The sequence below is a fragment of the Populus euphratica genome, unplaced genomic scaffold (genome assembly GCF_000495115.2).
Source record: "Populus euphratica unplaced genomic scaffold, PopEup_1.0 scaffold609.1, whole genome shotgun sequence".
NCBI classification, from domain to species: Eukaryota; Viridiplantae; Streptophyta; class Magnoliopsida; order Malpighiales; family Salicaceae; genus Populus; species Populus euphratica.
Genome location: NW_011500201.1, coordinates 257,924 through 268,410, shown reverse-complemented (window position 1 = coordinate 268,410; position 10,487 = coordinate 257,924). Strand labels below are relative to the sequence as shown.

Sequence of the window (10,487 nt, the reverse complement as noted above, 5' to 3'; positions counted from 1 at the left end):
TATTAGTAGTAGTAATAATAATAATAGTAGTAGTAGTAGTAATATTAGTAGTACTAATAATAATAATAATAAAGAAATAGAAGAAGAAGAAGAAGATGAGAACTTTGAGATGGAATATTAATGTAACGATTAAACAATGATAATAACAAATGTCAAGGTTAGAGGTTCCACTAATGGTATATCAAACAAGTATAGTATAAACTCTTATTATTGAATTGGAAACCACACACAAAGGAGGTTCCAATCAGATTATATATTGTTAACATGATTACATTAGTCATCTTATTCAATTAATGCTAATACTTGTAAATCTCGTCAAGCATTCATGATTATAACTTATGTTAACAACAAATCAAGTTCCTTTCATAGCTCAGGTGTCGGTTATACCATACAGTATGGGCTATGAAAGTGCCAAGTATTTGTTGTACCAAGTGTTATACAACATAAATCAATATTAGTTATTTAACAAGCAAAGTATTAAAGAGTGAACAAGATAACAAATACAAAACATGTTAGTATCAAACATTAAGGTCCATGTTGAGTTTACACTATACTTATTCTTACACTATTAGTGTAATCTTTTCACCTTGATATAATAAACTTAGCTAAATATAATGAAAGAAAGAAAAAATAAACAAAATAAGAACATAAATAAGATAAAAGTTAACTAAGTAAAGGAAAGGAAATGAAAGGCATAAACTTGATATTAATGAAAGCAAAACATAAGCAATACAAAAAATACAAAGAGAGAAAGCAAGAGCATGATCTTGATCTGGAAACCAAGATGCTTAAATGCATGGCAAATGCCTCCTTTTATAGGCCAAAATTGAAAACTATTGATTTGATGACTAATTGATAAGTGGGTGGCCAACTCTTGACTTGGTGACAATCCTTATCTTCTCTTGTCTGCCTAAAACGTCATTGATAACGTCAAAATTGGAATCACTTGAAAGCATAAAAGTTATAAGAAATTGTCTCAGCTTTCTAGGTAAGAAAATGGAGGTCATTTGGACTTCTAGAACTTCAGATATGGGCCAAATACTGAATAGTGCGCGGGCTATATAATAGATTCAGACTTCTTTGTTGTTGCTATAATTTGGACTTGAAAATGACCTTTTTAAATCTTAGGCTCCATATAAAAGTTGTAGGCCTATGTCTTACCTTTCCATCCATATAAATTAAACCTAAATCTGAGATCTACAACTCTAAATATGACTCAATCACTGAACATTGTTCTGGTTTGGACTGCATCAACATCTCTTTTCTAAGTTTGACCATCTCTTTGTCCTTTCAATTTCAATTCTTAAAGTCATCAATCAATCCTTTTATTTATATGATACGCTTGTATTTAAAATGAAAATTTACCATAAATTAAAGGTATCTTATATTATTAGACATGTTATTATAAAATATGTTTTAATTAAGGAGTTATTGATACTTCAAATGCAAAATGATGATATAAAACCTTGATAAAAATGTACTTTTAAGTACTAATCAATCATGGTCTCATTTTCCATGTAAACGAAGTTTACAATCAACAAATTGAATATTCTAAATTTTATCTCTAGCTTTGCAAAACAATTTGGCAAACTCATTTTTTTCGTCAAGCATCTTTAAAAGATCCATAACAATATTTTCATCCAAAGAAGATGATTTAGAGTTTCTTGCAAACAATAAAAGTTGATTTGCAACTTTGTGAGCAGTGTCAAACACAAAGAGTTATGTAAACTTAGGTGATTCTCTATCTACAGGTAAGAGGGAGCCTATTAAATGATGACAATGACCGTTTATCTTAAACATATATAGGGCAGGTTCTTCATTAATAGAAGTATCAATTCCTATGCTTATTGATGTGAAAGCAATATAGAGTTATAAACTCATATATTATCTCAAAAAGTTTTAGAGGCAGAGCCATTACTGGGATTATGACGAAAATCAAGAATTGGAGGGGTTGGTTGCATAGTAGGAAGAGAAACTCGACCATTAAAGCAACAAAGCTAGAAAGATGGATTCTTTTATGATGAACATGCAAGACGTTCTTGAAACCAAAAAAGTGCATTATAATGGTTGCATGTAAAAGTATTATCACTAAAGTTAACATACTCGCATTTCCCCCCTAGAAATTACAAAGAAAATGAAAAATAATGAAAAAAGGAACATGTATGTTGTAAGGTATAATAAAAATGATTGAGGGTTGATAAAAGTTTAAGATAAACTCACCTTTTCTTTTTCTTTTTTTTGGTATTCAGATTGGCCAGCTAATGGATTTAGATAAGCAATTGGTTAATGTGTCTAACGCATTGATGCCATTGAGGTAGAAGCAATATTATTTGAGATGGAACAATTTCATTATAAGGAAGTACAATATGATGCACTAACATCAATTGTATATAAAAGCAAGGGATCACTAATTAGATGATTAGAGTTGTATGGTGTTGCTTGTGTGAATGAAAAATTTTGGTGACCCAAATTTCCTTCACTATAAATTTGGGTTGTTAAGTTATATGGTGAAGAAACGTTAGGTTCAACATCATCGAATGGTTGTAATCTTAGTCGATTGCTAGTCATAAAGTCGTCGTTTCTATAAGTTAAAAGAAAATCTAAATGGTCAAAATCAGTTTAATTAAACCTAAATTCGCAAGGGTAGTAACTTTAAATTTTCCAATCAAGGTAATTTTAATAACATGGTTAGAATTGAGAACATAAATGGAAAAGAAAATAAAAATTATGTAAAAGAATAAGAAACTAAACATAAAACTTATATGAAATAGAGGAAACATGAACACATGAAAAAAATTCAAACTGATTTGGAAAAAAATTAAGCATAGAATGGAAAAGCAAGTCAACTTTGAAAATAAAGGTGCATCTATAGCTTGAGTAAGATAGGAAGAAAGAGGTGTTCTAGTTCCATGTAATGTGGAGATAGATTAACAAAAATTGGAACAACAGGCCTGCAACAAATGGGGAGAGTTAGAAAGTCAGCAAGAAAATTTAAACTTGAGAGGTGAACAGTACAAAACTGAAAATTTTAATGAAAAAGAAAAAAAACCCTACTCCATGAAAGAATAAGAATAAGAAATTCAATATAAAACCTAATTATCGAGTAGATGAACATGTATATATAAATAATTTCGAACTGATACATATAAAATTAGGCATAAAATGAAACAAAAAATATAGCAATAAAGTTGTAGGCATGAAGAATATTAAGTTTAAAAGTAAAGATACAACTATAACTCCAGTAAGATAGGGAGAAGGTGAGAAGGTGGTGTTTAAGCTCTCTGCAATTTGAAAATAGCTCAATAATAAGAATAGAATGGTTTCAACAACAAAGATAAAGATATGATATGTTAAAAGTTAAATAACGCCAAGGACACTTAGTTAAAGAGATGAGGAAGGAAGAGGACCTTAAAAAAGGAAAACAGTGTGCAAAAAAAGATGAGATGTACTAACTAGAAGAGGGAAGGAGAAGCCCTACACAACAATCATCAACCCATGACCAACAAAGTTAATAGATTATTGTAATATTAATAATAATATTAAATTTGTATGGCCTAATTTGTTTATAGGTTTTAATCTATTTAAATAAAATTTATTGTTTTCCATTGATAGTAATTTTTTTAATTTAATAATAATAATAATAATAATAATAATAATTCCTCTTTACCTTATGAAAAAAACATAAGAGAAAATGAAAAAAAATTACATTATTACTTCATGTTACGGGCAAGACATAAAGTTATTTGATGGGTTCTGTTGGGGCTGGACCCAACCCTGTTTATTGGGTGCTGTTGGGTGAAAGACCCAACATTGATGGGTTTAGTAGGACCCCCGACCCTTTTTGTTGGGTGTTGTTGGGTGCAAGACCCAACGCTGATGGGTTTAGTAGGACCCAACGCTATTGCTTTTCCATATTCATAATATTTTCTACAAATTTATTAATTATTAAATAAGTAATATTAATTATAATCAAGTTTATAGTATTTATAATAAAAATAATGGCATTTTTAATATTAATAATAAAAATTATAATATTTCTATCACAATTATAATATTCTTAATAGTAATGCTTTTAATTATAATAAATATAATAATATTTACCATATTAATAATAATACTAAACTTGCCCGGCCAAAATTTTTATAATAATATTTTTTAAAAATTATTAATTATTAGCAATAATAATATTAATAATAATTGTTATTATTATTTTTTATTTTTCTTCTCTGCAGGATTTGTAGATCTAGTCGTACAGGTCTTCAACTCTTAGGAAGTCTGCAGAACCTAGGTGCATGTTATTTATTATAACAAGAATGGGATTTTTAATAATAATATTATTAACTATAATAAAAATCATAATATTTAGAACACAAATTATAATATTTTTATATGAATATCCTGAATTATAAAAAAACAATACCATTTATAACAAAAATAATTATATTAAAAAACATAAGACATAAGAACCTTGAGTCTTGATAGAGGACCCAAGATAATTGGGTCCTGACGTAGGATCCAAAAGAGTTGGGTTTTGACCTAGGACCCAAGCACAATGTATCTTGATGCAGGACCTAAAAGCACTGGGTCCTAATTGTGAACCCAACAAAATTGTGTTTAGATATAGGATCCACTACCAATGGGTTATGCATCAAAGTCCCCAAGAGAACTATAATAAAAATAATATTAATTATAGCACAAATAATAATATTTTATATTAATACTTTGAATTATAATAAAAATAATAATATTTAGAGAACAAATTCGAATATTTTTTTATATGAATACCCTGAATCATAAGAAAAATAATATTATTTATAACATGAATAATTATTTAAGAAGCCCAGGAACCTTGGGTCTTGACAGAGAACCTAAGAGCATTAGGTTCTAATGCAGGACCCAAGAGAATTTGGTTCGAATGTAGGGCCCATGAGTAGTGGGTCATGACATCGGATCCATCAGAATTGGGTTCTGATGCAAGACCTAAAGCTACGACATCCTAAGCAGGTGTTCAGACCCGCTTGCTTAGGTCCGCAGCCATATGCGCGGGTCTGCCCCAACATCAAGTGTTTGCAATCGAGGGCTATAGCCTCACTAAAACTAGAGCTGTTCCAGGGGAATGGGTCATCAGTCTCATCATGCCCCATAAAACAATACAATCCATAGTAAAGGCACTCACAATCCACAGTAATTCCAACTACAATAAAACATTTATCCCTTTTAGTATTAGTTAATATTGGATTTTTTAGGTTTTGGGTTGAGATTGCGATATATTATTTTAGGTGAAACTGGTATGGAATTCTTGACCAATCGGTTAATTATTTGGCTATTAGATTTATATCCACTAGTTGAGTTGAGCTAGTTGATTATGTAGTAGGGTATGATAACTTCTTTTAGGTTTGGTTAGTTTAGGTTATGTTTGGAATTAATCATGTTGACCATTTCACTTTTATAATTACATTTTGGTTCTTAAACGTATAAGATTATAGGTTAGACCCTAATCATTTATTGAATATGAATTCTGAATATGACTTATGTGTATATCTGATTTAATAACTTCTTATTTGATTGATGTTATGAGTTGAGTCTTGAGATATAATTCTATTTGTTTGAGTATAATATGACCATTTGGTATGTCATTTAGAATACCCATACTAACAAGGTAGTTTTAGTTTTTGTGCACATTGTATTGAACCCAAGTTAGTTAGAGGTCACTAACCCATGCGAATTGATCATTTCATAGTCTGAAATTACATGCTCATTGCATTTTGATTTTCTCACAATCCTTACTTTATGATATTCCTTGTTATGACATGTTTATAAACCTTTTTTATAAAAGTCTAAAGTCAAATTTGTATATGTTTTTCTTTATTATTACCTTGTATATGTATATTGAATATTATTTACTCATTTAATTGTAGAATTTATCATCTCATTATTTATTATTTTCACGCGTATAACTTTATTAGCAAGACAATTTTATTGGACTTTAGAATCTATTTTTTATTATAATTACTGTTATCCATCATATCTAGTTAAAACTCCATTATTAAGATATTTGTATTAACTTTTATTTGTTGGACTTTATAACCTATTTTTTTTATTATAATTAATGATATTCTATTATATTTAGTTATAGCTCTACAATTATAATATTTGTATATAAGTTTAAGTTTGTATAGATATAAAAAAAAGTTAAAAGAAGAACTTTTACTATATGCTGGATCCAAGAATTGGTCGTGACATTATGTATGCATCAAGCTTTGGAATTGGCAACTCGTAAGGAAGTGGCCAGCTTGGTAGGAAAGGTTCTGGAAATGACAGAACCAAGGATTGAAACAGCACATGTTACAAAAGAAAAGTTGTTCGCATGATCCAAAAGACTGGATTTTCAAGGATCAAAAGGTGAAGTTGCTTCAGGAATACAAGGACTCGAGTTTTCGTTTTCCTTTCTATTTTTCTTTGCTTACATTGGCATGTTTACATAAATATCAGAGAAAGTGTCAAGATCATAATCAAGATTCAAGAAAAAAAATCGATGAATTGGCTCTCATCTTTCATTTCACAGTAACATAATGCATAAAAATTTAATGGCATGCACACTGAGTACAAAAACAATAGTAATGTGACATTAAAGGGAAAAAAGAAAAGATACTTCTGCCATTCTTTTCTGCATATCAGAGCCTTGAAAATGTAATTTACAAGCAATTCATTGTCACTGTCAAGGTAGCAATATAATATTCCAAGTTCCTCACTTTTTTTCTTGGATAGCGATAGAGAGAAGTGAGAATGTGAAAGAAAAAAAATAGAGATAGAGAATCTCTAGTAATGTAAACAGCAAGAACTTCCATTCCATGAAGAGAAGGAAAGCAAAATGGTTGTATTTCCTGGTCAAGAAATTGAACTAACAAAGTTTCTTTTTAGCTGTGTACATAATTAGCTTTTTGGCACTACAAACGATGGTCATATATACTAACTAGTAGCCTGGGAACACTGGTGGAGGTGGCGATGCGTATTGGAACCCAAGGTTTGGTGGAAGGACTATATCTTCTTTTGGGGGTGGTGGAGGAAAAGCATGAGGATGAGGAGATACAATTGGTGGTGGTGGAGAGAAAATTGAGGGTGGAGGTGATTTGACTGGTTGTGGTGGTGATGGTGACTTAACATTTGGTGGTGGAAAGTGTACTGGTGGAGGAGGTGAATGTACTGGCGGTGATGGGGGGAATTGAATTGATGGTGGAGATGAGTGTATGGGTGGTGGGGAAAAGTGAACTGGTGGAGAGAGAGACTTAACGGGTGGAGGTGGAGAGTTAACTGGTGGTGGTGGTGACTTAACATATGGTGGTGGAGAGTGTATTGGTACAGGAGGTAAATGTACTGATGGTGGTGGGGATGAGTGAACTGGTGGAGGAGGGGACTGAATGGGTGGTGGAGGTGAGTGTTTCGGTAAAGGAGGTGAGTGAACAGGTGGAGGGGGTGACTGGACGGGTGGTGGTGGAGAGTGAACTGGTGGTGGTGGTGATTTGACTGGTGGTGGAGAGTATACTAGTGGTGGTGGTGATTTGACTGGTCGTGGTGGGGGGGATTGAACTAGTGGTGGAGGTGAATGGACGGGTGGTGGGGATGAGTGAACTGGTGGAGGGGGGGACTTAACGGGTGGTGGAGGTGAGTGTACGGGTGGAGGGGATGACTGTACAGGTGGTGGTGGAGAGTGAACTGGTGGAGGGGGAGGTGAGTGTATAGGTTGTACGGGTGGAGGGGGAGAGTGGACTGGTGGTGGTGGTGAGTGTACGGGTGGTGGTGATGAAGGGACAGGTGGTGGTGGAGAGCGTACGGGTGAAGGGGGTGAGTGTATTAGTGGTGGTGGTGGAGGAGAGTGAACTGGTGGTGGGGGTGAGTGCACAAGTGACGGGGATGGTGGTGGAGAGTGAGGATTTATAACTGGTATTTTTGGTTGTCGTGATGTTTTTGGTGCCTCGGGTTTTAGTGAGGATGTTGGTGATGGTGATAATGGTGTCTCACCATGTCCACCAGCTCCTGGATTATATTCATCATCAGGTGATGGAGCAGACTTTGGTGATGGTAATAAAGGTATCTTTGATGTTGATGGACTAATAGAGAGTGATGGTGGTGTATCGTGATGGCCAATGGGTGAGCTACTAAATGAATTAGGTGACGGTGCAGAATTTGGTGATAAAGGTGTCTCACCATGACCACCAGATCCTGGATTATATGGATCAGATGATGGGGCAGATGAATTGATTGATGGAGATGACGGTGAGGGTATCTCATGTTCTGGTTTTGGTGATTCTGCTGTTTGAGGGGTGGGGACCCGTGCTGATGGTGGCGTTGGTGTAGAAGTAGATTTGGGAGGAGATGGAGTTGGTTCATGTTTTGAAGTAGGTGGTGTGGGCTGGGGCTTTGGATGAGGTTTTGAAGAACTTCCTCCTCCAGCACACTTGTCCTTGCTGCAATCCACAGGTCGGCTCACCACTGGATAACATGTCCTGGCTGACTTCTGCTTTGGCCTGTCAGACAGGCAATTGCTGGTATCATCCAACACAATGTCTTTCCTTGATGGAGGCACGCAAGCTTGAGCCTCCCCCTTGAAGTAGTTATACGAGAATGTGAAGTTTGTCAAGCTTGGCAACTTGCAAATGTTCTCGGGCACAAATCCTGTCAGCTTGTTGTCGGCAAGATCCAAGAGTTCAACCTTCTTTAGGCCTGCAAAGCTGGGCGGCAAGATTCCTGTGAACCCATTGTGGCTGGCATCAAAGACAGTCACATTACCAAGCAGCCCAATTTCTGCTGGGAAGCAACCACCGAGGTCATTGCCCATAAAGATGACCTCGTTCAAGTTAGCCATCTTGCCGACGCTGTGTGGAATGCAGCCAGTGAATTTGTTGTTAGCAAATGTGACAACAGAAACTGTGGAGTTGCCTATTGTCTCCGGGATGGTGGATGTGAATCGGTTGTCATTCAAGAACAAAGCATCGAGTTCCTTGTTGAAGAGTTCTGGAGGCAAACCACCTTCGAAATCGTTGAATCTGACGTCAAGATACTTGAGGCTTGGCCAGGATAGAACAACAGAAGGGAAATCACCAACAAAGCGATTGTTGCTGACATCAAACTCATACATGAGTGTGAGCTTGGAAAAGCTCTTGGGAATGATACCACAAAACCTGTTAGAGTTAATGTGGAATAAGGCAACATCTGTCATAAGCCCTAATTCAGCTGGAAGGTGCCCAGCAATGTCAGCACCGTTAAGATCAACACCTGCCACAACGCTCAGACTGGGGTCGTCTAGAGCTGGTGCACAAAACACACCATTATAGGCACACACATTGGCGCCAACCCAATCGCCAGTAGTGTTAAATGGGTCGGAGTATATTGCCTTTTTCCAGGCCTGAAGACCAATATACGCTCTCCTCAGCCTTTGGTTTGCAAAGGTTATTTTCACATCGACCTCATACTCAAACTCATGAGGAAGCTCACTATTTTCATTTAACGTCAAGAGCTGGCGACGAGCAATATAAGATGCTTCAGCATCAGTTAAGGCAAGAGAGAAGGTTGAGAATGAAGAGAAGAGCAGGGAGAAAAAGAAAAGGCAGCCGAAGGCTCTGAGAAGGTTCGCCATTAATGACCACCTTGGAAGGCCCAAGGCTGCTTATAGGAGGGAATAAAGATGAGAAGGATGTTATATCAAGTGAAAAGAAAGGCAAGAATTGACAGCCATGGAGAGCTTGAGGAAAGACATCTCCAGTTATAGGCGCCCGAAATTTTCCAGAGTTTATGGACACCATAGAATTTGCTGTCTGCTAATATTAGCAAAGGTTTTGCTTGGATTGTGGGGAACATGTCTTAATGAAGCTAAACCAAGAATAACTAAAAAACTAACAATTGACCACGTCAACCTCTAACTAAATTTTGGTTCCAAGATGACATCATAAAAACTGGAGAAGAACAATTTTTGGAGAATAACAGATAGCCATCTTCATCTACACTCCTTTTTATAGTAACAAGGGATCTTCGTGCCCTACCTGTGATGATTCAGACAGGTTTGCTGGTAGATGATGCGAGAAACTATAAAGAGTAAGCCACCTTTACCACAAGAATCTCTTCTGGTATTAATCTGAGTGTTTTCCTTTTTGTTTTTGATAGTGGGAAAAAAAGGAAAAAGAAAAAAAGAAACACAACAAGACTTATGTTTCCTCCACATACTGTCATGGAAAGCAATTTTATGGCTTCTTGCTTTTCATCTGAGCTGCATTGAGGTTATCAGGATTGTGAAAGAAAGCAAGATTAATAACATAGCAGGACTAGAAAAGGTAGAGTAGAAACCTTATAATTTGCATCAAATGTGTTGCAAGAGCTGTTTTGGAGTTGCGCAGCTCCCTGTCTTCCAGATTTCCAAAGATTTGCAACAGAATTGCCTCTTGCGAATATCAAGTGATCATTATGCACAGATAATATCATTATCCTACAACCCA

General features: G+C 35.2%; 1 protein-coding gene across 1 annotated transcript; it reads right to left on the bottom strand.

Annotated features, from left to right (window-relative positions):
• Nucleotides 1-6,885: 6,885 nt before the first annotated feature.
• Nucleotides 6,886-9,634, bottom strand: LOC105111895 (pollen-specific leucine-rich repeat extensin-like protein 3). The gene is made up of 3 exons (XM_011007375.1): nucleotides 8,158-9,634; nucleotides 7,292-8,031; nucleotides 6,886-7,156 (listed from the first exon to the last, which is right to left on the bottom strand). The coding sequence occupies exons 1-3, from the start codon at nucleotides 9,632-9,634 to the stop codon at nucleotides 6,974-6,976; spliced, it is 2,400 nt and encodes a 799-aa protein (XP_011005677.1). The 3' UTR covers nucleotides 6,886-6,973.
• Nucleotides 9,635-10,487: the final 853 nt, after the last annotated feature.

Excerpts from the sequence above, each read along its gene's own strand:
- LOC105111895 (XM_011007375.1), bottom strand. The coding sequence starts at position 9,634 with ATGGCGAACCTTCTCAGAGCCTTCGGCTGCCTTTTCTTTTTCTCCCTG. Across the intron at positions 8,032-8,157 it reads ACCGTCACCTAATTCATTTA|CTGGTGGACATGGTGAGACA; the intron begins GTAGCTCACCCA and ends ATAATCCAGGAG. Across the intron at positions 7,157-7,291 it reads TTAACTCTCCACCTCCACCC|TCACCATCACCACCACAACC; the intron begins GTTAAGTCTCTC and ends CCAAATGTTAAG.